Here is a 25,134-nt window from a genome sequence, read left to right as displayed (position 1 = left end):
ATCACTCTCCCCTTAAAACAGAAATAAGTATAGGAAACAGAGTAGAAGTTGATAGACTCTAAAGCTCAAAAGCAGTACAGGGTGATTTAGTCTGTCCTCCTGCACATCACAAGCTACAGATGAGATGATAAAGATATTTGGGTTTTTTTGTTTTGGTTTTTTTTTGTTTGTTTTTTGTTTTTTTTTTTTTTTCAGAATGACAACACCGATAGTGTTACTTTTATAGCTAAAAGCGGCTTTCAAAGAAATAACAGAATAATTTCTGTTGAAGACAATTTCCTGGCGAGATATGACTTCACATTATAATCTTCTTCCTAATGTTTAACTAGAAAAGCATTATATTCTTCTAGGGATTTGTTTTGATCTGGCTTGAACTCACAAATGTTTATTAAAATGCTAAAGGTGAGTTTAAAACACAGAGATAGTTTTGGTTCTGAGTCTTTAGAAATCAGCTTTGTTTCGAGGAAGATTTAATTATCTGTTTGTTTCTTTAAACATAGTTTTATAAATTCTCAGATGAATATTCAAAGCAAACTGCAATCATTATCCAGAGCCTTTTATTAAAGGAAGAACTGAACGTCTGCCATTCCAGGAAACCAAGTAAACCACAGAGAGGAAGCTCTGTATCTCAAAGACAGACCTTTAGCTTTACAGGAACAAGATGCTTTTCCTATGGGTGTTTGAGTAAATGAGAGCAATTAAAACTGATGTAGCATTGTGCAGCCACACACTGGCCCAACATACAATGACTGTACTACATATTACAAGAGATACTTTATTTGTTGTATTCATGCTGTGGATTTCTCTTAACAATTAAATACTGAAGACAGTAATTATCCTAGCTGCCTTCATTATAGTCTTGTATAAGTCTGTATACCTACAGTATACACAGTATATACTTATATATATAATATAGTCTTTATAGTCTGGATACAGATTTGGCCACCTTATACCTGGAAAGCTGATGTGAACTGAGTCCATTGGGAAATACAAACAGTGGCTCTTTGTTGCAGACCACATTATCACATTGAGTTTTGTTATAAAATGCAATTTTATTAGGGGCAATTTGCACTGAAATTGGTCTTGGATTATGCAAAAAATAGCACTTTCCATCAGAGAATCAGGCAGTGTAACTTCAGATTTAGAGAGAGGCAGGTCAGGAAGCAAAGCCTGCTGTGGTAAAGGAAACTGCAGGTCATGTCTCTGCTTCCCAGCGTGTGTTGGGACACTCAGACGCCAAAAGGTGTGGAGCCTGGCTTCCACAGGGCACGCTCTTACCTCAGCAGGCTGGCGTGGCCATCTTGGAAAACTCAGGGAAAGCATCACGTAAATGGGAAAGTGGGAGAAATTTGGTCTGTAATTATAGTATCTAATTATAGGTGGTACAAAGAAAAGTTTATATGAAAATAGTTGTATTTCATTTCTATTTATGCTCATGGCTGCCTGTGGAGCTTTCAGCACATACCAACTGCACAGAGCTTGATCTTTGTCTAAGTTGTAGAGGTGAAGATCATGTATACTTGTGACAAGGAGCTGAACTGATGTGGTAAGTGAGGACACTGAGGGGTGGCGTGTTGAGTGGGGTCATTCACCCCTGCATAACATGGGCCCAACAAGTGACCCAATATGCATGGTGCCTGCTTTGCCTGAGGTACCTGGTTGCACCTGAAAAAAAGATAGTGGAGGGTCTGGTTGTTGCCTCTTGGGTTTTGCTTTCTAGCCCAGGCTGCATCCTTCTCTGCAGTAGCTTCCCTTGCTTTCTAGGGCAGTTAACCCCCAGTTAATACCCTAGAGACAGATGAATGAATGTGAGCCATGAGAGTACATTTCTGCAGGCTGGTTGTGGAGAGGTGGCCAAACATTTTCTAGTTAAAAGTTCTCTGCACACTCTGAGGTTAATCTTTGTAACTTGACAAGTCTTCTGAGAAGAGGAGTTCCTTTGGAGGAAGGTTCCCGGCTGCAGACATGGGACACTGCAGCGGGGGGAAAGTGACAGAGGCGGGGTGGAGAGGACAGGGTGCAGGAGCACTCCAGTGCGATGGTGACCTCCAGGCTCCTGGCATCGCAGGCTGGGCGTGGGAGGATGCCTTCAGCTGCAGATGATGCAAACACAGTTGGGATACTTGGCTTCGAAACTCGGCATGTTTCTGTGGCACACACGCTTCCCTGACAACCACACTGATCTTACTTAATGTGGGAGGCTGCTGTGATTATATACTAACAACAGTGCTAGAAAATTATTAACCCTCCTGTAATAACAGAGCTTTAAAGTGTCCCCTTTTATCACTCTCCCTGCCTATCTTGCAGCCTGTTTCAGTCCTCTGTACTTATTTAACACCATCTGTGGAGAGCTTTCCCCCTTGATTTGCAGTAACTTATCATCAGACTGTGAAATTGTTTTTTTCTTATCTCAGTTCTCCTGGAATTCTTCCTGTTTCTGGCTTTATAGATTCCTGGTTTGAAGTCCTCTTCATTTCAGGCACCTAGGAGACAATATGTGGTCTTTCAGCCTTGTTTTGATTTGTGAGCTCCTAAAATTTTGAAAGGAAAGTTCATACTGCAGTACAGTGTAGTTAAGCCTGCTGGCATTAGGCTTACTATTCATAGTTACCTTTCTCTGACCTCCTAGAAGCAGCCTGTGCTCTATAAATACTGGTTATAAAGCTGTGGCTGTAGGCATACAAGTATTATATCAATTCCAGTGCCCCTGTGACAACAAAAGAGACCCAGATGCAAACACAATCAAAACCAAAGAATCTAAATGTAGCGTGAAGAGCTAGAAAAGCCATTCTACAATCACACTCATTTTATTAGAGGTACTTTGTACATGTACTACATATGTCTACCTTTTTTGGGAGATGGAGAAAAAGGGGCATATTTTTCTAATAGATAGTTATGAGTACACTTCAGATGAGTCAGAATTCAGGTGCAAATCAGGTCAGCACATATGAAGCTTTCCTGAACATCTCGGTTTAACAAAATATATCACGGAATTATTTTCAAGAAATTCAGCCCACTTCAAAGTTAGATTTGATAGAACCATCCCAAATTCATTAGCTTCAGAAGGTGTGATTAAAACAAAAGAAGGGAAATATTCACAGTACTAATTTTAATCACTAGCATCTCATTCTCTGTACCTCTTCAGTATAGAGACCTATTTTCTTTGGAAAATAGTCAGAGTCAGTGACAAGATACAGTGTAGTTCAAACTCCTTTCTGCTTTGCTTCCAAAGCAACGACTGTGGACATAATCACATCCACCCATCAAATGAACAGCCTTTTCCCAAAAATCTATATATACATTTAATGTTATGAAGATGCATGATGAACTTCCATTCCAAGAAATAACTTCATAAACTTCAGTCCTTAGGGAACGTAGAGAGTTCTATGCCAAGATGAAATTCGCAGCAGAGGCCACAGTGTAGCTGGTAAGCACCCTGTTCTTTCACTGACGCCACAGTGAAACAGCGATACTGGAGAAACAACAGCTGTTGAGTTAGTTATGCACAGAAGGATGGCTAGCAACACAGCTAGAGAGCACACTTAGAATATAATCAGAAAAATCTCCTTCCCTTTGCAAATAATTTCTATTCACATGGCCCTTTGCCATAAATTGCATCTGAGATAAGGAATCTGTTTAATTCCAATGATCTCATCATAGGAGACTTTGGGTATGCCCTAGCCATCAACTTCTTCCACTTCCTTGACATTGAATAGGTTAAAAAATGGTTTCTGCACTGCACATTAAGATACAACCAATTTTCATCCCGGCTGCAACTGTCTCTGCTCTTGCCCTTCTGCACATCCAAGTGCATCAAGGGAGGGTCAAGTCAGGTCACCCTTCTAATGAAGAGCATGAAAATGAACTTCTGCTTCTCTTATTTTGATTATTTTTTTCCTTCAGGGAATGTTAAGTAGAAAATGAAAAAAAAAAAAAAAAAAAAAAGGAGGGGGGGACAAAAAAAGCCATACTATTGCCATTTTCTGCCCAATTCTCTATACCCAGACAGCGGTCAAACTCAAAGACTGTTTTCATAATTGAACTTCTTGGCTTTCATTAGTGAAGGAGCTAATAATCTTAGAAGAGTTAAGATTTTATTTGTGTTTTTAGCACTGCAGTGGTCCAAACAAAGTCTTGAACTTTTATAAGTTGAATAGTAAAGTTCTTGTTGATGCTAAAACTTGTCATGTGGGTGCAAGTTTCATTTCTGGATTCCCGCTGAAGGATACTTCCTGTTGTCTCAAGAGACAATGTATCCATACCATCCCGTCTTGGAAACTGTAGAAGAGTTTGGTAGTCTTGAAAGTAGCAACGTATTGACTGAATTAGAACATTTAGCTTTTTAGACTCACTTTTGGGATGCTAGGAATGGAGAGAAAACACATTGCAATTAAATGTAGCAGTGAAGGTTTGCAGTAATACACATTTCTGAGAGCAACTTAGCCTGATGTCTCTATTTTGGATGCTGAAGACTAGGCACCCACGGTGATTTGACTTTTAAGCACATCCAGCTGCTCTGTTCTCCTGCTGAAACAGATTCTTCATTTGGGGCTTGTAAGTTTGCAGTTCGGGTTCAACATTGCCTGGTCAGCCCTGTTTGGTCGATTTGATCTGTGGGCTTTCTCCTTCCTTGGTTTGTAGCTTTACAAGATCATCAAACTGCTGATACTCTTTCAACTTGTGTTTTGAAAACCAGAATAAACATGAAATGCCATCACAGCCCTAACCATCTCCCCCTGCTCCACCACTAAGACAGATGTGACATGGCAGCAGGATTCTCCCCAGGCAAATCAGCTGTAAACACAGTTACTTCCACAGCCTGCAGCCCAATCAGGAACAAAAGTGAGGTCTGAAATCTTCCTTATTTTCCATCTGTCATGCCAGTTGTGCCACTCGCTGACATCTTGAGAACAGCATGAGGGGGATAAATGAATCTGTGGGGTAGCTTCAGTGACTTCCCGGGAATTATGACAAAGGTGAACTTGATGCACTGCATCCCTAGTTACAAATGCTGAGCCAGGAAAAGAAAGAAAAAACACTGGAATGCTTGAAAATAATCAATATTAGCTAACAATAGTCTCCAGGCTTCACTATAATGGTAATACATGAAATTAATAGAATTGATGGTGCCTGACCTTCTACTTATTTTAGCTGTTACTCTGATGATGTTCTGCATCGCAGAACAATTAGACATACCGCGATTGTTTTAAACCTGAGAAGTACAAACATCAAAAAACAGCCCTTAGCTGAGCATTTTCCCATTGATTGCTCTTCACCTGTAGCTAAAGTATCACAGTAGCTGCTTATAAAGAATAGCACCTAATGGTGGAATCCCAGGTCTCCTTCACATCCATGTAAGATATGGGAGACTGCCTAAATACCGTATTGGTGTCATTGTACGTTTGTATTCCTCACAAGCAAATTTCAGACATAGGACTCCATGTTTTCCAGATTAACATATGTTCCTTCCTTTACACAGTCATTCAAGCTGCTCCTCTCAGGGCAGCTTCCTGGGGACCATGTTCAGCGAGGAGGGCTGACTTCATGGTTAGGGAGCAATAGGTACTACAGATCTGTGCAGGAGCCAAAGGGTTTGCTCTGGTGTGGAGGGCAGAGGCGCTGCTGTAGTTAAAAGCTGAGCTACTCTCTTCCACTAAGCACAGCTGGGGTGATACTTTCAGCCTCAGGAGGGTTGAGAAAGGCTCAAAAGGGGCTTGAAAATGAAAGCTGCTGCTATTGCTTCAGAGTAGCAATGGGTCAGTCCTTCCCTGGCATGCTGTTGTCTTGTTCCCTCTCAGAGGCAGTGGTCAAAGATGCCTTGTTTTGCTACACACTTCTTTGAGCAATCTTTGCCTAACTGGGGATTTTGCACTCGGCAGTCTGGAAGGACTCTGGGCTGGGGCACTCCCTGACTTTGTAGCTCAGGAGTGATGGGCCTGTGGCTTTGGGTGCAAGTGGTCTGTGACTATTTCAAGTGCAACATCCAAATCGCAGCACTGCTGCTTAAGAAGCCGTGGGGCTGGGGTAGAGTCCTAGCAGCGATAAAGAAGCTAGCAAAAGCTGCTGGGGCTGGAACTGCCAGAGCCCTCCAGTGCCACACTCAGCCTGCCTTGTCCAGCGGGCAGAGACTTGCTCCCAAAGAGCTGCCGCTATCACCTGCCTTTCAGCTGCTCCTGGAGCCCCTCTCACCTTCAGCTCTCACCCCTTCAGAGCTTTGGACAAGGATGGGTAAGCAAACACAAAACAGACTCCAGCACAGCCTTAAAATGTCCACTGGGCTCAAGTTTACCAGCATGAGAATCATCCAAAGCTGGTTTTGAGACTTACCACATGATAACTGTCTTTCTGCTGACCAGTGTCCTGCCTGACCAGAAGTCACTTCAAAGGTCTGGTCTGAAGGCTGCTGTCTCAAAAGAAAACTTCAGTTCTCTGACTCTATCCCATGGTTTGGGTACTGGATGTGGACTTGAAAATATAAGAATGTGTCAAGGCCAAGAAGGCTGGTAATTATCCAGTTCTAAAGTTATAAAGCAATAAAAGGATTAATGAAGTTTTAAAAACAATAATTCTGATCTATTCTGCAAATTGCTCTTAAAACTTTCTTAATTCCCTTTCTATTATCTCTCTCTTTTTTTTTTTTTTTTTTTTCCTTTTCTTTCTTTTGTGGTTTAGGAGCAATTTGCTCCTACACAAAAGCATAAATGTCTGCCTTTGACAGAAGAAAACTGCTGATCTGGTGCATAGGTTTCAGCAGTGCATGATTTTGATTCACTAGAGCTTGGAACGATGACAGATGTTAGCTCCTGCAACAGAGACGCTGCATAAAGCTGTTCTGAAACAGTCGTCAGATCTATACACTTGCTAATCGAGTTACAGTGAAAGTGCTAAACTTCTCACTGCTAAAGCTATCAGGTTTGGTGCTAGACTTCTAATTGAATCACCGACCGACATTTTTTGCATTCTCTTAAGCCTTTATAGTACAAGATGCTGCAAGGCAAAAAGATTTTGTGGATTCACTCTGGAAGAGAAACTAGACAGTAAATATTTCTATTTTGTATTACCATGATCTCGAGTAAAGCTGGGCATCCCTTATTCTCACTATGTGACTTCATATGGAGCTGAAAGCTGTTTTTACGATGTTTAGTATAAAAGAATGGTGCAGAGTATTTATTCATATTTGTTGATTTTAAGCATGTTTCAGATCTGTTTGCTTAGGAGGCAGGTATTCCTGGGTCCTGTCAGCAGAGCTAGGCCCATAGGCTCCAACAGACAGAGCACCGACACGCGTCACACTCATACTCAGTTGTTATCAAAATTCTCAGTGTCCGTGCCAACAAAACATACTGATTTTCACCAGTGTACTGAACTACAATAGTATCTTAGGTGCTGGTATAGCTGGACTATCGGCCACCCGAGTCTCCTGCCCTGTTTTGCAGTGTCCTATCTCCAGAGCTCTGGTCCCAGTATAGTTTCTGCTCCAGCAGAGGAAAGCAGTTTCCAAAGGGCAGTGCCAGGGAGAAAGTCCAATGCCCTGGAGTAAGGAGGGGTGGCACCACCCGCCTCTGCCCTCCCCAGAAAGTCACAGCTCAGTGGCATCATGCGCATGGTGATATCTCAACACTTAACAGCAGGTTCTCTGCATTGCTGGGGTTCTCCAGCACCACAGGTTTCCCCTGGATCAAATGTGGGCACACAATCATATTTCTGTCAAACTAGCCAAGGCATAGGATGATGACGTTTGTGTCAGCTTTATGCTTTCATGTTGGCTTTACGCTGGCTCTGGGAGGAGAGATGTTATCGGACCTGGCAGAAAATGTGAGTAGAGGCAGTGATACCTCATCTGGCATAAAACCTGTCAGTACAGAATTAAGTCATCATTTTTCTTTATTTGTATTGGCAGTGTGAGTTCATCCTGGATCAGCACTTTCATCATGTGTCTGGCAACATTTCTGACGGAGTACTAACAGCCCTAAAGCAGGATTTACTGAGTTGTGGGACCACAAACTTACTGTTTGAGCTTACGCTGATAAAAAGGCAGGGAGTTACTGGGTGGCGGTTTTTACCAGGTTTCAGAGTGCTCCTACTGAGAGCAGTTTTCTAGTTAGGAACAATCTCCTCGCCTATGAAAAAAACACCCTCAGAATTCCCATCTAACCAATAAACCCCACTCCAACACAGAAAATCCATGGATTGAAGGTTCATATGTAACTTTTGACACACTCTCCCAAATGAAACCTTTTGTGTAAATGGGAAAAAGAATCCTTTTGTGGTGTAGAAAGTCAACAAAGCATAAATCATGATTTTGTTTGTTCTGTTGCTAGACATGCTGAACAAGAAACCACCACCAGACCTGTGCAGCTCTCCCGTTAATCCTACTAGACTGATTACGTCCAATACTCTTGGGACCAAGAAAAAATGTTTAAACATATTCCACTGGCCAAAATGTAGTATTTTCCTAGTTGCAGTAAGGATGGTGTTATGCAGTAGTTTGAACACTTCAATGAAATGGCTTTTACTTTTCTCTGCTTCATTTTCCAAAAATGATTTGAAAATAGACTGGTTTAAAAATATAACATAGCTGCCAAAGAATAGAAGGCATTGGCTAAAAGTTTAGTATTTCAATACTTCTGTTTGCTAATGAATCCTTGGAGTAAACAAGCACTCTTTTACCCTCAGTTTCTGCAAAGCACTTGCCTTTTGTTTCAGACCCAGTACGCTCAGCTGAATGAGGTAATGCCTACGTCTCCTAGGCCAGGAATGTATTCAGACTGGGCACTGAAACAGGGTAGGAGGATAATACCTGCTCTTCGGTAAACGCAGGGTGAACTTCAGCTCAGCTTCCAGATTTCTGTGCTCAGAGGAAAGAATCAGGACTGACTGCTTGTCTGAACACAAAATCACTTCATCAGTTTAGCAACCAATTCAAAGCTTCACATAGGTGCCCTCAAATGCAGTCATAACACATTCTGTAGACATAAATATATGTTTTGAATTAAGAGTGTCTTGTGACAAAACTGCATTAATTTAAGTGAGTCAGGTAAACACTATTATGTCCTCAATACAAACGCTGCTTTTAAATTCACTCGTTTAGAAGCAGGTGCTGAAGCAGGTTTCCTGAGGTAGAGGCTGAAAGGACCCTGGTTCTGACTGAGCTAAAGCAACCCTCTGCAAAACAAAAAACAACCCCTCTGCACAGGAATCATGAAAACACAGATCTGTTTCACCAAAGAAAGCTCCTCTGCATTCCTGATATAACATTAAGAGTTCATAATAATTTTCTTTAGACATCAAAGTCAGACAAGCACAATTTTCAGAAGTACATTAAATAGTATTTATTGAGTTTGCAATTTCGGGGGCAAAGCTATAATCTCAGTCCCAGCTATTCACGCACAGTGGCACTGAGCCCTCATGTTCTTTCACCCATTCAACAAATGAACAAAAATGTGGAACATCATAAACAGGGCGTTTGAAAAAAAAAAAAACCACACACAACCCCTATACTCTGTTCTGAACACAGGAAACAAAATGAAGTCTTGTTTTCATTCACAAATACATTTGCCTTCTTGATTAAACATAGTATATTTTTACAGAGGAACAGACTTGTCCTCCTGATGTTTGGGAGAAGGTATGGGATGGCTGATCTGAAAGAAAGTAAACTGTGGAGAGCACTGAGAGCTTTTCCATTTGAGCACAGTGACAGCCGGATGGCTAATGCAGACTTCAGACTGCAAAGAATTCCTCACAAGACAGGGGGATGCTACTAAATATACAGTCGGGAAAAGCCCCTCTTCTCCGGAAACCTTTGTGTCTGGGACTGATTCTGTGGGTGTGTATGGTCAACAAATCACCAAGAGCCTGCCTGTAAAATCTTACCATCATTTTCGCCATGATGACCCTTCTGCATAGTAAAAAAAGGCATCATACAATATACACAGATCCATATTTACAGAATAAATGGCATGAGAGGAAATTAGATACAGTGACATTTCTGTCCAGGCATTAACAAGTAAGATCCCTTGTGTTGATTCAGGGGTTATTTACAGTTCGTTTAAGCCAGTCCTTTTCTCTGCACATGGGTTCTCTTGTTTTGCAAATGAGAGCCAGCAGGATGTCTCACTGTAAGAAACAGATGCTTGCTCTCCCTTAAACCATGGTCATGACCTTCAGAGAGGCAGGTTGGAATCTCCTAATCTTCTTCTTTAGTGCCTTTGAAGCTTTTATGCGACAGATTTTGGGCACTGGGGGAAGAGGCTTGGAAGAGGTCTGGACAGCTCCCGATTGTCTGACCGAACTTTCAGGCCAAATCAGCTCACTTTCATCCCCCTCATCATAGTCAAGGGCAAGGCTGCTACTGTCACTGCTGCCATCTGAATCGCTTTCACTGGACTCGCTATCCCCAAAACGGTTAGCCGTGAAATCGCTGACCTCCCCTTCGCTGGTCTCTGCAATGGTGGAGTGAAAGAGGGAAGCACACTCTGCAGAGTACTCAGAGTGGTCTGACTCACTTTTGGCATAAGCTCCGTGGTGCTGACTCTTGGAGCGAGCCCTCATACTGACAGTGCGTAGGACACCAGCTTTCCTTGCTGGCTGCCTTGGCGCTCCCAGGCCAAAGCTACTAGAGAGGCTGGCCAGGTGGCCCTTGGCAGAGATCTCCACTGTGGACTGCCACTTGCGCTGCTTCTTCTTGTTGGCTGTGTCTACGCAAGCTGCTTCGAGGGAATACAGTGCATTGGCAGAGGCTCTGTGAAGATCTGGCCTGGATGGCACAGTGGGGAGCCTGACCTGCACAGGGAACAAGCTAGACTCTGAGCACGACCTGCCGGTCACGTCACCAGAATACGAAGGTCTCCGCACGAGGCTCTTTGCTCCATGTGGCCTTTGGGGCTGATTCCACTCAGCAGGCAGCCTGGCAGCCCCATGGGAGCCTCTCGCCTTCTCCATGCAAAAGGTTTGCTTCCCAGGCCGTAGTACCTTTTCACTGTTCCTCCTCTTTATCTTCGCTGCCTTTGTTTTGGAGCTGGCAAACTTGACCCGGACTTGGTGGGATTCTGCAGGGACGAACTGAGCATGAACGAACTCACTCCGTGCCACTTGCTCATGACCCCCAGTGTTAGCAAATTTGGCATTGCCACACCTTTTGAGGGGCAGCTTTCTGGGTGGGATGGCTTTAGCGTTCCATGTGCCTGGGTTGGAGTCCTCCTGGCACAGATGCGAGCAGGATGAACTGAGCTCCAAGCTGCTCTCTGTTGCTTCTGCCAAAGGAGAGCCCCTTCCTGCTGACTTGGCAAGATTACAACTATTCACAGCTGATGGCTCTGTGTCAGGCTGAGTAGACGGCTGTTCTTCATTCACACAGTGCATGGTCTCCTGCTGCTTGGCACATTCCCCCTCCGGCACCTCTCTCTGCAGCTTCCCTTCAGCTTTGTTACTTTCCAGAGAACTCACTTGTTTTTCCAGCTGGCTATTGCTGCTGTTAATTTTCACTCCACCGGCGCTGGGGGTTATAATGAGTCTCTGGTGCATTGTGGCTGGCTGGCTCTTTGTTGAAACCCACTCACTGGCATCAGCCTGATTGTTCCCTTTGCATCTCGTCAGCTGCAGTAATTTTTTGATGTAACCCCCTGGCTTGGCCTCAGTGGTTGGCCTAGCCCTAATCAAGCTGGGACCTGTTGCACTAGGCACGGGTTTGCTGGGAAGGGCCTGGAGGTCTGCTTCTGAGGATGTCCCCACTAGGGAGAAAAGAGGACTTTGTAAAGCCACCGCATGAAGGGGGCTTGGGTAAGGATACACATCAATGCCATTCTTGGAGACCAAGTCATTCTGGAATTTGGGGTCCATGCTGAGCAAGTGCATGTCTCCGGCATGGCACAGAGGCCACATGGATTTGGGATCTGTCTCTTTCTGAAATCTAGTATCTGCTGGAATGAGTCTTTCCAAGTCACCTACACAGTGGATGAAAATAAATAACCTAATTAAATCACAGATGATTACATTCAAACTGGCTTATGCTATAAGTGCTATTTCAGAGGGATGTGCTAGCTTTTCTAAAATCAGTAGCACGAATGAAGAAAATAGTATCAGCCCTCCAAAGCACAGAATTACTTCAAGGCTTTTATTCACCTGAACATAATGGAGATTAGAATGCCTTTTAGTGCCAATAATAAAACTCACGCCTTTGAAGGAAATTGAAATTGTCCCACTTGGATGAAAGTAAATCTGTGCATATATAAAAATGTTCTAGAATGTCGCAGGCTAACAGGAACCCAACTTATTTTTATTTCTTAGCAGAGATAAAAAGTCAATCCAATGACCAAAAAGCCTGAAGCTGAATGTCATGTAAAATTGCCCAATACAACAGATACAGTTTTTGAACACTTTCCCCCCAGGACAGGATAAAGACTTCCTCTGGATATATGACTATAACTCAGAAATCCCTGAAATTTCCAGCATACAGAGTCAATGGTATTTTTTTTTTAAGTGGCTAAATTTGAATTCCAGCTTTTCCTCCAACCCTTTTATATCACGTGTCTTGGAAAAATCTACAGTCAACCAGCTGCTTTAAGGGGACTTAAGCAGACACTAGGTTATGGTGTTTCTTAACCTCTTAAATGCTGGAAGCTGTAGTTGCTTATTCTTTTGCGTTTTCCTTTAGCAAGGCACTAGTAAACAGAAGCACTCAACACACACAGGAGAGCCACTAAGACTCATGTGTCCCACAGGCCAGAGAGTGACATGATTCTACTTTTCCTTAACCGCAAACCCAATGAAACCTCCTAAGTGGATCTCTCATTTCATTTGGTAACATTACCAGTCTCATGCATTTCTCAACTAAGTAACTTCTTATGAGTATTTAATTCCAGAAATAAATATTCAGAGCTTTTATTAGAAGGCAGAAAATCAGGAATGCCGTAATTCTATGTGCGGGTGTTTTAAAAGTCAGCCTTAAGGACGTAAAATGGACTAAATAACTTTACTTTGACAGAGAAAAAAAATCTAAGGGTAACTACTCAGGCAGACAGGAAGCTCAGCCCCTGAAAATGGCATTTATGGTCACTGATTCAGATCTCTTGAATTTTAGAGTACTGTCAAGTTTGCTGTAAGTTACACTTGACTGCTGCACCTTCCTCTGAGGAACGTCTCCTTCTGCGTAAAACAAGACTGTTCCACCCAGACCAGTCATCCAATAGAGCACTATGGTGCTGTATACTGGAGCGTTGTTCCAAGAGTACTGGAACCATTCGCAGTTAGCTTGGATTTTTCTGTACAACGATGCAGACTTTGGTACCAACAAATCCTCAGCTAACTGATTTCCTGGCTGCTTCATGTCTCCAGGAAACCCAAGCATCAAATCTAACCACATATTTCACTTACAGTGACAATTTCTGTCCTGTGACAGGAAGCTTTTGTAAGACTTCAAAATTTGGCATTGTCTGCAGTGTCCTGCCTAAGGCACTCACAGACTTGCTATAGCAAAGGTTATGATCATGATCTCTCAACAACATATTTCCATAGTAAAAATTCTCTAGGAAATTGTTGGCAGTGTGTAGTGGTGCTCTTGTGCAAACAAACCAGGAAGGTGTCCAAAGAATGCTGTGCCTGTGGTGTCTCAGCAAGCTTTCTACTTGCTACTGAAAGAAAAGAAAATCGGTTTGTACCTGCAGTTACCTGGGGGGACAAGCTAAGGAGAGGAAAAGAGAAATCTCTTTCCCCCTCCAAAATTATGCTTTTCTGAAATAACATCTTGCCTTTCTTCCTGCAACGTGGTCAACTTTGCAAGAATTGTTTCCACTACTACCTCACTACTTAGTTCTTCAGTGTGAGAAACATAAGAGGTTGTAGCCAAGATGAAGGGAGGTGGTGATGGAAAAAGGAAGGAGGGCTGAAGAAGGTCTGTAGCCTTACTCCTGCACCCCGACTTAACATCAGCTACCCCTTTTTCTGCTAGTCTATCTCCGTACCCAGAAAACCATAAAGCCCCTAGGGTCTTGGCAAAATCTTGCAAAGCAGGAAAGCTTCTGACAGAACAAGTCTGTAATCTGAACATGGAAGCTATGGATCATTAAGCTCACTCCACCCTCAGCCTCTGAGAAGTCTTGAGAAGCCTTTGCTTTTATGCTATAACTTAACCATCATTGCTTCAGGTATGTCTGCACAGGTACAGAACAGGTGGCCTTTGCTTCTGCTCCAAGCAAGCCAGAGGTGAGCTAGCTCAGGTTCAGAAGCTGTGGGAATGACTCCAGAGTGCCACTGTACTTGAAATGATGTTCCCTGCAGCTTCCCTGCTTCTGTAATGGAACTGTCACACATCTGGCTGGGTCACCATATGAATTGCACTAACACAAGATTGCTCTGAGGCCATGGAAGGACCCAAAATAAGAAGTGATATGATGTCACTTCACAGACGGATAAACAAGAGATTTGGAATATTAATGGACTTGTCCATATTGTCTGAAGATATGATGCAAATTAATGGTTCATCCACTGTGAGGCTCACGATTGCTTCACAGATAGTTAAATAACTTTTGGTGTCTGTTCTCCCTAACTGTACATAATAAGTTACAAAAAAGAGTATTGTTTAAGTCCACATTAATTTGAATAAATAGGGCAAGGCATATATATATATATATAAAGTATTATCACACTTATTTTACAACAGATTGAGAAAACAGGCACTAAGTCTGGAAGTGTCTCTTTTTCCTTAGATTTCTGTAAAATCTTTCCCAGTAAAATGCATCACCTTTAATTTTGAATTCACCTTCTGTTTTTCATACATCCCTGCACCTTCACACAAGGTATTTCAAATACTGCAATTTTTCTGATTTCACAAGCAGGTAAACTAAAAAAGTATCTCAACATTCATGACAATTTTATCTCATGCACTTAAATATTCTTCCATTTCTAGACGCATACGTCCTCGTATTTGTTATTGTTTAAAAGTATCTGAGTATGGAGACAAGTGAAAGTTGGACAGTAAATGGTCTGACTCTGTGGTTTCAATTAATTCTCACTTTGTGTATTGAAAATCAGTGCTATATAGTGATTACATATTAGGTCCTAAAAGCAATAACCAGGATTGTGCCTGTCTCTGTTCTGCAGTTGATTACCTGTGGAAACTGGCCTCGGTCGGGACCTGGCAGGAGTCCCAGAAATGTCTGTGCTAGCTGTAATCCGACATCCATCGCTGACATAGGTTCCCTGCTGTTGGAAGCTGGTGGCGTGCACAGTAGTTTCATCTGCAGACTTGGGTCGGTAATCAAACACACTGAGCCTTGCTTTAGGGTGTTGAGAGCCGGGCAAGAGACTGGTGTGGGATGAGGAGATGGACTCACTGTACACAGAGGTACAAGAATTGGAGAGTGAGCAAGAACCACCGTCACTCAGGTCATAGAAGCCTGTAGTTAGAATAAATCGGAAGATAGTTCTTATTTACAGTTACTAAATGTGCTCTGTAGAAGAAAAATGCAGAGAATAAAACAAATCTTCATTTGCTATATGCCACAGGCCTAAATTTATGATCATTTCTTTGGGTAACTTTAGCAGAGGCATAGTCTAATTCAACCACCTTTTATTTGGCTTCTGCTTATTTATTTAGGCCCTGAGCCAGCTTGGCACGCACATGCATGGTTAGTTCTGAGGGTGGGATGGGGTGAAATGCAGCACCCTCATGCCCAGTTCTTCACTGGAGAACTTCTTTGAGGAGTATTATGCAACTGGTGTAAAATAGGGCTGTCTTACACTGTCGTAACATGTGACAGGTGCATACAAGCACAGCTTGGATGGGAAAGTAGAGTAAAACTGGCCCATGATCAGAGTTGCCAAGTCTAGAATAAGCTGGAATGTCTCAGGGCAGAGAATGGAGCTATCTTCCCTCTCCAGGTCTTGCGATCATTGCCAATTAATTATGGAAGTATTAAAAAAGGCTCTGTATAAATTCAAGATAGGAGTTCTTGTTATTCCTCTCCGTATAAAGCAAACACAAAAGGAAGCTGTTTCCTTTTTAACTGTGGGTATGTGCCTAAGCACACAACTCCTGAACTTAAACCATCAACACAAACTTGCACTTTTTATACCCAATCTAAGTACCAGGCTACAAATCTGTATGCTGTCAATAAAAATTCTTTCCTTGCCTCACCGAAGACTTCAGGCTTTTCAACATTCTGTTTAAAAAGAAGTATTCCCATTGTCCACACTAGATAACAGAAACTGATTTTAAGAGACATCCTAGCTATAAAAGTCTGAAGTACAGCATTCTTTGTGAATCACACCAGAAACCTGAAACTCAATCTCTTTCTGTCCATAACAGCTTTAGCTGGAAAACTGCTGGTGTGTTTTTTCTCAGTGTCTTTTAATAGAGCTGCTTCATTTTTATATAAATGATCAAACATTCATTTGGCCAGAGCACTGCAGTGGTAGTGATCTTCAAAGCCTTAGTGAGGTTCACGACCCTACTTGAATTCAAGCAGAGCATTGACATGGATGTTGGTCTCCTTCACTTCTAGTAAGTACTCTAAGCACTTTGCCAATGGTCATTCTGCACTGGACAAGGAGATTAATTAACAAATCTGTCTTCTCCTCCTTCCATTTGTGGCTAAAATGTCCATTTAAAAAAAAAAAAATCAGGAAAAAATACTGTTTGAATGAATAAGCATTTTCCAACTAAATCAACTTTGCAGGAAAATTCCCAGCTCTGTGCCAGATGACTACTCTCCACCTCAGCCATGAGGCACTGTTTCTGACCAAACAATACAGAGAGTTTTGCTTAGCAGTTGACACTATTCACATCTCCTAGCGCCACACTCCTGGGAATAAGCGACCAAGTGCACATTACCTGAGCTGGGCCGGCTGTCACTATCCAAGTATTCACTGGAGGTCTTACTGACGTCCAATTTCAGCTCACTTATTCGCTGGTCTAGCTGATCCAGGTGGCTTTTCAAGCCGACATCCTGTCTTCTCAAACGAGACTAATTCACAAGGTGAGAGAAGAAGAAGGAAATGAAGAATAATCACAGTTAGAAACTCAGCAGCAACGTATGAATTCAGGCCATCTGTGCTGGACAGATTCTGCTCTCATGAAGTGTTTCGCTTAGCTAGGGACTGTTGCAATTGGCTCTCTGTAACAAGACTGACATAATGGACGAGTATAAAACGTTCTGTTTCTCAGTATATATTGTCTTCTCTCCAGCTGAACATGTTCTCAAAACTTTTCATACTGAATATACTTATTTTAACCTTTGGAGCTTTTCTTACACCTATGGCAGGAACTGTATCTCTGAAGAGCATGGCAATCTTTTCACTAATTAACAAAATATATGCACTGCATTTTGCATACACTGCCTCTGAGCAGAGGATGAGATAAACTTTATAGACTGTCTGCACGAACTCTGCGGTGCAGCCTGACAAAAGGAAACCGCTGTATGTAAAGGTATCTTATTGCCACACAAAATAAAGGCAGCATACTTATTTCTGTAAAATCCTGGGCTCTGGTGACATGTTTTTATAGCTGAAAGGGTACGCTGCATGAATTGTGACATCTACTTGGTGGAAAGTTATCCTTGCATGTCTTGTGGCTAGATATTTCCATGCATTTTATGCAAGGAGAAGGTGGCATTTGAATACTGCTGTGAAAATGACTGTATTTAAAATAAATGGTGTCTCAAGCTTGTGAATAATCCTTCAGAAGGCAGCAACAAGGTCCTTTGCCTACTGCAATCACTGACCAGGCCGATCTGAGGCAACAGCTCCCGCAGTTGCTCCCCAAGTATTTATGCCGTCAGCTTGGCGAGGCAGATGGCCAGGCATTAGGTATCAGCCAAAGAACCACAGTTGGTTTCTGTCACAAACTTCTCACATGGCACTTGGCAAATTATCTAGGCCCAGTCGCTATTTAGGCAGCTTCTAATTATATCACACCTCACCATCCATCCAAAAGCACTTTACAGAAAGGTGATCTCTTGAAGTTGGTTGTAAAGTTGTGCTCACAGCCCTTGAGGGGCTGGGTTTCCACTCAGTAACGGTGAGAAAAACACAACTAAGATTCTTCTTTATGTCTATGTTTCAGATTTAAAAATATAAGTGGCAGGTCTAGCAGAGCAGTATTTCCAACCCCAAATATGAAAAAAATATAATCTAGGTCCATTGAACTAATTAAACTATTTGCAAAATTACATTACTTGCAGAAAATAAAAATCAGTAATTGACTCCACTTTCCTTGTGTTTGGATTATTCAGCTTTTAATATTTGCATTTTTAGATTTCTCCATAGCTGGCAATACTAAAAGCTAGGAAAGCTAAGATCCTAAGGTAACAGGTAAATGATTAGAAACTGAGATTCAAGGGAAAGAGAAAAAAAGACAGATGTCCTGAGTCTCACAAAAGAACTGTTAATGGCTGGTGATGCTGCTGAGAAGAATAAAAAGGTATTTCCAGCATGCTTTTATGAAGAACTGGAGGAACATATAAGGCACAAGAAATAAACCCCCTTTCTTTTAGTGTTACACATCTAGAAAGGTCTAAGCTCAAGAGGCTCATTACTGCTTCCTAGGAAAACTTGTGGTGATCTTCCTTCTTCCTGATTCATATAAACAAAAAAAAAGGGAAGACTTGGACAATAAAGGATCTAAAGGGATTCTATCCCATCTGAGTGATCAATGTATGACCTTCTCAGTACTTCTTTATTCCCTTTATGGTGAAAAAGCAAAACCATGCCGTGCCTCCTTCAATCGCACTTACTCAGGAAATCACAAAGTTTTGTTTTCATGGCTGGAATTAATTGCTTAATGATTAATGTTTTGCCAGCCAATCCCTCAGTCTGTGGTTTCTGATTAATGACAGAGAGGCCACAAGGCTCTCAGGTATTCAAAGATTATTTATTATACCTCCAGGTTCTGTCTGCGCTTTCACAGCATTTTACCAACACACTTGATTTACATCATCATTTTTAACCCTTTTATGGTGTCTCACAGCATTGTGTTTTCACATTTCCAGTAGACTTCGTAGCTTTGATCTTTCAGTTAACTCCTGCACTCCAAGATGAGAAGCATTTCTCAAAGCCATTTGGATAAGGATGACTTTTCCAGTGTGTTTGCTTAATGTTGTTATTGCTCTAATAACCACACTAAGCAACACCAGAACAATAAGCCCATACTCTTTCTCAACTCACAACATGAATTTTATATGAAACAAAAACTTGCAGGTGAAACCATCTGTTTGCTTTGGGCAATGCAGCTGTGAGGACTTCTGTGCACTGCACAATGCAGGACCAGACTTTGCAATTCAACTTGTACTATCGATGGCCTAGAGTTTTTGGGAGCCAAATCTGTAATATCGTCGTACCACTCTTTTTTCAGAAGGGAGAATACTCTCTGAAAAGCAGGCTCCTTTAAGTCAACACAAATTGGCACCCCAAATCAAGGCACCAAAATCCGCCGGTCATACTTCACTATTCTTTTGAACGATTAATCTATTCAGTAAAAGGAGAGGTTGACATTTATTGGTTGTAGATTAGCACCCGACACTTGTATTAATCCAACTGTATCTTGGAATGGACAAAAAATAACATTAATCTTATCTAGTTTTGCATATCTAAAATCTATTCACCCTTGGGTCTTTTTGGAATTGTTGGTGCAAATCAGCCAATTTCGGAGGAAAAATTAATCTCACCTATCCAAGACCCTTATTCTAGAGTGAGGTGAATTCCTTCTGGAAGCACCTCTTCCTCTCAGTTGACAAAAACTTTAAGTTGGTTTAATATTAAAAAAAAAAAGTAATACACCTAGTTTAAATCATGTTTTCTTCTATTCAAAACTATCTAAAGGGTAAAAAAAAAAAAATCTGTGCAAAATGCAGGGTACCAAGTGTTTTTTTCTCTTTGGTATAATGTGTCCCCTCTCACATTTTTATAACACCATAAGTCACCTGAAAGCTTGCAAAACAAAATCGTCGGATTACAATCAAATCAATTTTATAAACATGTTCTCTGAGGAAACAGCTGAGAAAATACTGGATGCTGCAGCCTTAGTTATCCATATAAACTGACAGTGAAAGTGTCATAGATTTCTTTCCTTGTATTAGCCTGAATTTGCACCTCTTCTTTTTCCTCTATGTCACCACAACACAGTTGGGTCAAGAGACTAGTTTAGCACCTTTGGGTTCACTAACAGCAGATGGCATCACTTAACTCTGCTTCTCTTCTGCTACAGAGAGTTGATGCTGCCTGCACCGTAGTAACTTGTAGCTGCCAGAAGAGCTCCCGGTCACCAAAAAGAGCCACTGGACAGGACTGCTAGGGACAGCAGAAAGTTTGCAGCCTTGCTGCCTACAGCAGACTGCTGGAAGGCCAGCTGCTGACTGTTGCTGGTACCTGTGGCTGGGGAAGAGACTGGGATGCTGGAGCGGCATCCACCCACACATGGTCCCTACAGCATTTGATGGCCCTGGCGCACCCATTCCCTTTAGTGGCAGTTGACGCCTCAAGGGCGCTGCCTCTGCTCTTCTGTTTCTCACCTTACCATTATAGAGGAAGCCCAGCTTGACTCCTTGTCTGCTTTGTTTCCATTGCTGAGGTGCCTTGAGCCATCTCCAGCTGATACAACTTCCCCATTTTATGTTGCAAGGACCAAACTTTTTATGAATTAATGCTAAAACCCAGGGCTTCAGCCCTACTTGAAACTTGGATCACGATACGTAGCAAGGCAAAACTACATTTACACTGTCAATGAGATTCTCAATCCAAAAGCTTATAGAGCAGCGATCACATACTCTATCATCCATGGGCCAAGAACAACAACGATGAAGACGCAACACTCCCTGAGCAATGCCGTGCTTTGCATTTTCTGTTGTTTTTAGTTTTAACTTACTTTCCCGTGATCATGAACAGAATTTTCAAGAGTTTTAAGTGCAATACGCTGCTCGTGAGTCACCAAGAAACAGTTTTCAGCCTGTGGTCACCGAGTTCCTAGGATCTGTGGACTACTCCTAACAGGACTGAGAAAAGCCTGTTTTCAACTGAGTTTACTTTCCTATTAAGCAGCTTTGAGGTATGCACATCTACTCCAACGTATGTCTGCAATTTGCAGGGGAAAAAAACAATAAAGGTATCAGGTACACTAGTCTGAAAAGCTTCCAGCAGCCACGGGTCAATCAGAAGAGCTTTGAATCTCTACTTTAAGCATTTTCACAACTGCATTTTTGCTGAAGAACCTTCTCCTGGATTTATGTAGTTCTGAGTCATCTCCCTCAAGCCTTATGAACACTTCCCTCCCCGGCACCCCCAGAAGAGACATTTCCCATAATTGCACTGGCACCTACTGGTGAAATCCATCCCTCTCCAGTGGTGTGCTGAGTTACCCTCATCCTCCCAACCCTGGATTTCTAAGGGCAGCAATTAAAGATAATTTTTTCCCTTCCATTTTAATGGCTAATTTCTCCCACATCCTTGGAAAGCCTTGTAAGGTGCCACTAAAGTCCTGACAAGCTAATCTTCTACTTCCATAATTATTTGAAAAATATATAAACAAATGACTAACTAAAGCACAACAGCTGACATGAAAAAAGAACAGTCGCTACGGTCATAGGTCACTTGGTGTTCCTGTTAACCCAGTGGCCCCAGACAGGCAATAAATGCCTTCAATTCTTTCATTTAATTAAAAAAAAAATAAAATAAAGTGGAGCCATTACTTAAAATTATCAATGACAGGTGATCAAGTGGTTGGCAGTCCACTTGTCCCACATTTTTTACTTCAATCAAGATATGCCCGCTGCTATGTTTTCACATGTGGTGGCTAAGTTTCCCCTGAAGGTTAAAGCCAATTTTATTCCAAGATGCTGCCTGATAAAGCTGCCTAGGGGGAGCAAATAACGGTGCTCTTTTCACACCTGATTGGTAACTGATGGCCAAGCCTTGCACCAGTACAGGGAGGGAAAGGGCTCTGAATTAAGTCTGAGTTTACTGAAGTGTGTAATTGCCCATGCTAGAGACTAAAGCCCTTTTTACCCTTTGATTGTCATCTCACCGATGAAACTTGTTTCGGTCGCAATTGAGATTTTTTTTTTTTTCTTTCACAAAAACAAACCGTGCAAGCAACCGGTGTAACACTTCAAATACAAGGCCTGGTATTCAGTTACTCTGCTCTTTTGATCACGGCAAGAACAAAGTACCCCTGGCCCACGAACCCTTTCCTGGCGCACTGACCCCCTCCGGCACACCGCTGCGCGGGCGCACGTAGGTAGGCGCACAAAGGTGGTGTGCCAGACCCCTGAGCGCTTCTCCCTTCTACGCCTATCTCACTCTGCCTGCCTTTCGCTCTCCTATTCAAAAGGCTACCGCAATTAAGAGGTGAGCGCTCACCAGCGCGATCCGTGTATCACTGGAGTTAATCATCTCCTACTCCTCGGCTCCGATGAATGAGCAGAGCCGGCTAACAACTTCTCCCCAGCGCTCCCCCTGGCACAGAGCCCTCTGCCAACACCACGCATTTCGGGTGGGCGACTACGCGCCCAGGTGAGCCCCTGCTGGAGGAAAACCGGCTGCGACGGGGACGATCGCCGCGGCTCGCCCCAACGACCCCCCCGGCCCTTCGGACACGCCTGCCTGGGGGGAACTGCCGCCGCCGGCGGGGCGGGAGGGGGCTGCGGGTGCTGCGCCCTGCCAGCTCTCGGCACCGAAACGGTGCCGGCGGCTCCCGAGGAGGAGCCGGGTGTCAGGCAGCCCGGTGCGGGGCGGCCCGGCGGCGCTGCCCTCCGCCCTCCCTCAGCACCGCGGGCCTCACGGGACCCCCGGGGGCGGGAAACGGGCCCCGGGGATAGCGCGGGGCGTCCCGTCCCGTCTCTTACCAGCTGCTCCTTCAGGGCGGTGAGGGTGGCCTCCAGCCGGTGCTCCTTACTGTGGGCGGACGGGGGCTGCTCTCCTCCGCCCGCCGCCGGCCACTGCGGCATGGCCAGGGCGGCCCGCACCAGCTCCCGCTGCTTCTCCCGCAGCACCTGGAGCTCCTGGAGGCCGGCCAGGGCCGCCTGCAGCCTCTCGCCCACCCGGCCGCGATCCCAGCCGCCCGCCCGCGGGGCGCCCAGCAGCATCGTCAACGCTGGGCCGCGACACCGGCCATGGCAGTGGGGCGGCGAGGAGACGGCGGGGCTGCTCCCGCCCCGGGCCGTGCCTGCGGCGAGGGCCGCCAACTCCGCTCCACGGCTGGCAGCGGAGCGAGTGAAGAGGGGCCGCGGCAGCTCCTGCGGTTTTGGAGGAGAGGTGGGGACGGGGGAGGGAGGGAGGGAGGGAAGGAAGGGAAGAGGGCTGCGGCTCCGGGCAGCGCCGGGGCCACCTCTCGGGGTGGAGAGGCGAGGAGCGGAGCCACTGCCCGTCCGTTCCCTCCGCCCCGCGCGGGGGCGGCTCCTGCCTGCCCCTGCCCCGGGGGCAGCCCTCGCCTCGTCCCCCCGCCCCGGCGGCGAGGGAGGACGGGGTGGGTGCCCGCCCTCCCCCGGCAGAGACAGGGGCCGGCGAGCCAGCAAGCAGCGCCGGGGCTAGAGTGCCCGTCCCGGTCGGGGAGGGAGCCCCAGGGGTGCTGCGGGGATAGGAGCCGCGCCCGCCGTCGTGCTGCAAATGGAAACGTTGGGAGGATGTGGTGCGCTGAGCGCTCGCGGGTGTAACATTTCCTTCACAAAACCCGCGGCGCTTGGAACTCCATCCTTTCCCCTCTTTGCTGGGGTTTCCTGTCAGGCACAGGCACAGCCACAGCACTGGCGCTCCTCACCTTGCTCTCCAGAAACCAGCCCAACTGGGATCTAATTGCAGAAGTTTGCTTTCTGGTACCGAGTTGCCGATGGACACTTTTGGAAGCAAGGCAGAGGCCTGTTTTGTGAGATCAAGGTGTGGCTCAGCCCCCTTCCAAAAGTCATTTGAAGGGCTCAGGATTTGCTTTAAATGCGACCTGAAGACACAGTTGATCATGGAAATGCAAGACTACAGTGCTGTTGCTACCAAGAAACGCCTGTGTTTAAAGCTCCCAAGACAGGCAGCTGCAGCTTCTTAGGAGGTAGCTGGTTAGCAGGTAGCAAAGCCAGTGTGTGTAGTCCGTAGTGATGCAGAGGGGGAGAAGAAGCCATAATACCAAGAGTCTGGTGACACAGTGGAGCCCATGCTGCAGGAGACTAAATTTTTGCTGCATACACTGAAATAGGAAGCATTTGGATCCTGCAGATCCTGAGATCAACTGTGTGCCACGCTCAAGAGATTGAAACAATTTCAGGGAGTACGATTCTCCATGAAGCAGCGAGCACACACACACCATCTGTCTGTGGCTATCTTCTGTTCACCCTGTAGCATATCTTTAAAAGCTAGAACATTTTAATTTGAATGCCACTTGACTTTGTGCTGGGATACATGATTTGGGTAAACGGGAACCAGTTGCTCTGTCATCTGTTCTTCAAGTAGCCTTCTTTCAGCACCATGTGTGGGTGGCCGTTTCCGCCGCTGAGACTGCAGCCAGCCTAGCTTTCCCTGTAGCAGTCCCTAGCTGTAGGAATGGCAGAAGCACTAGAGTAATGTCAAATCCAGCTCCTGCTGGGGAGGGCGGGGGGGGGGGGGGGGGGGCGGTAAATTATTCCTGTGTTTGTTCACTGAGTCCAGTGCCACGCATTATTTGTTAGTCCTATTAGGACCCAGCCTTGCTTTCACCATGTCACTTTCAACAGTTTTCATATAGCTTGAAGATTTGAGAACAATATTTACCCTGCAAAGTTGAACTATGTCAGAAGGGGTCCGGAAGGTCCTATTCTGACAAGTCGTGCACAAATACTCACAAATGTCTCCAGCTGCAGATGGAACTGCAGGAACAGGAGTGACTGATAGTCAGAGCACCACAGTGCTTAGTTAAGTGTGTATGAGGTATGACATGTATGATGTCATCTAAGGCATGTTTTGGGTCTTTTTTCTTTCTCTTTAATGAATATGCCTCTGCTTTTCTTCCTTCCCCATTCATCTGGCTGAACTTCCCTGTGCAGAGCAATGGCTCAGTGCCAGGATGACTGAACTCTGCATCTACAAGGTGGGAAGAAAAACTGAGTTCAAACCTGAGATGCTCTTGAAGGTGCTGACAAAAGACAGCATGAAATGCTGTCACCTCTCGGATGGAGGGTGGCAAACAAC

The 25,134-nt window shown here is 44.3% G+C and overlaps 1 protein-coding gene across 1 annotated transcript; it reads right to left on the bottom strand.

Moving 5' to 3' along the window:
* Window positions 1–10,143: 10,143 nt before the first annotated feature.
* DACT2 (dishevelled binding antagonist of beta catenin 2) lies at window positions 10,144–23,386 on the bottom strand. Its single transcript, XM_086461034.1, has 4 exons — window positions 22,830–23,386; window positions 16,829–16,961; window positions 15,105–15,392; window positions 10,144–11,942 (listed from the first exon to the last, which is right to left on the bottom strand). Exons 1-4 carry the CDS (start codon window positions 23,067–23,069, stop codon window positions 10,144–10,146), a joined length of 2,460 nt encoding a protein of 819 aa, XP_086317160.1. The 5' UTR covers window positions 23,070–23,386.
* Window positions 23,387–25,134: the final 1,748 nt, after the last annotated feature.

Source organism: Leptosomus discolor, chromosome 2 (genome assembly GCF_034619465.1).
Source record: "Leptosomus discolor isolate bLepDis1 chromosome 2, bLepDis1.hap2, whole genome shotgun sequence".
Classification (NCBI taxonomy): Eukaryota; Metazoa; Chordata; class Aves; order Leptosomiformes; family Leptosomidae; genus Leptosomus; species Leptosomus discolor.
This window is presented reverse-complemented; position numbering and strand designations above follow the sequence as displayed.

Coding starts and splice junctions, on each gene's coding strand:
- DACT2 (XM_086461034.1), bottom strand. CDS start 23,069: ATGCTGCTGGGCGCCCCGCGGGCGGGCGGCTGGGATCGCGGCCGGGTG. Junction 15,393..16,828: donor TGACAGCCGGCCCAGCTCAG/GTAATGTGCACT, acceptor TTCTAACTACAG/GCTTCTATGACCTGAGTGAC. Junction 11,943..15,104: donor ACCGAGGCCAGTTTCCACAG/GTAATCAACTGC, acceptor TCCACTGTGTAG/GTGACTTGGAAAGACTCATT.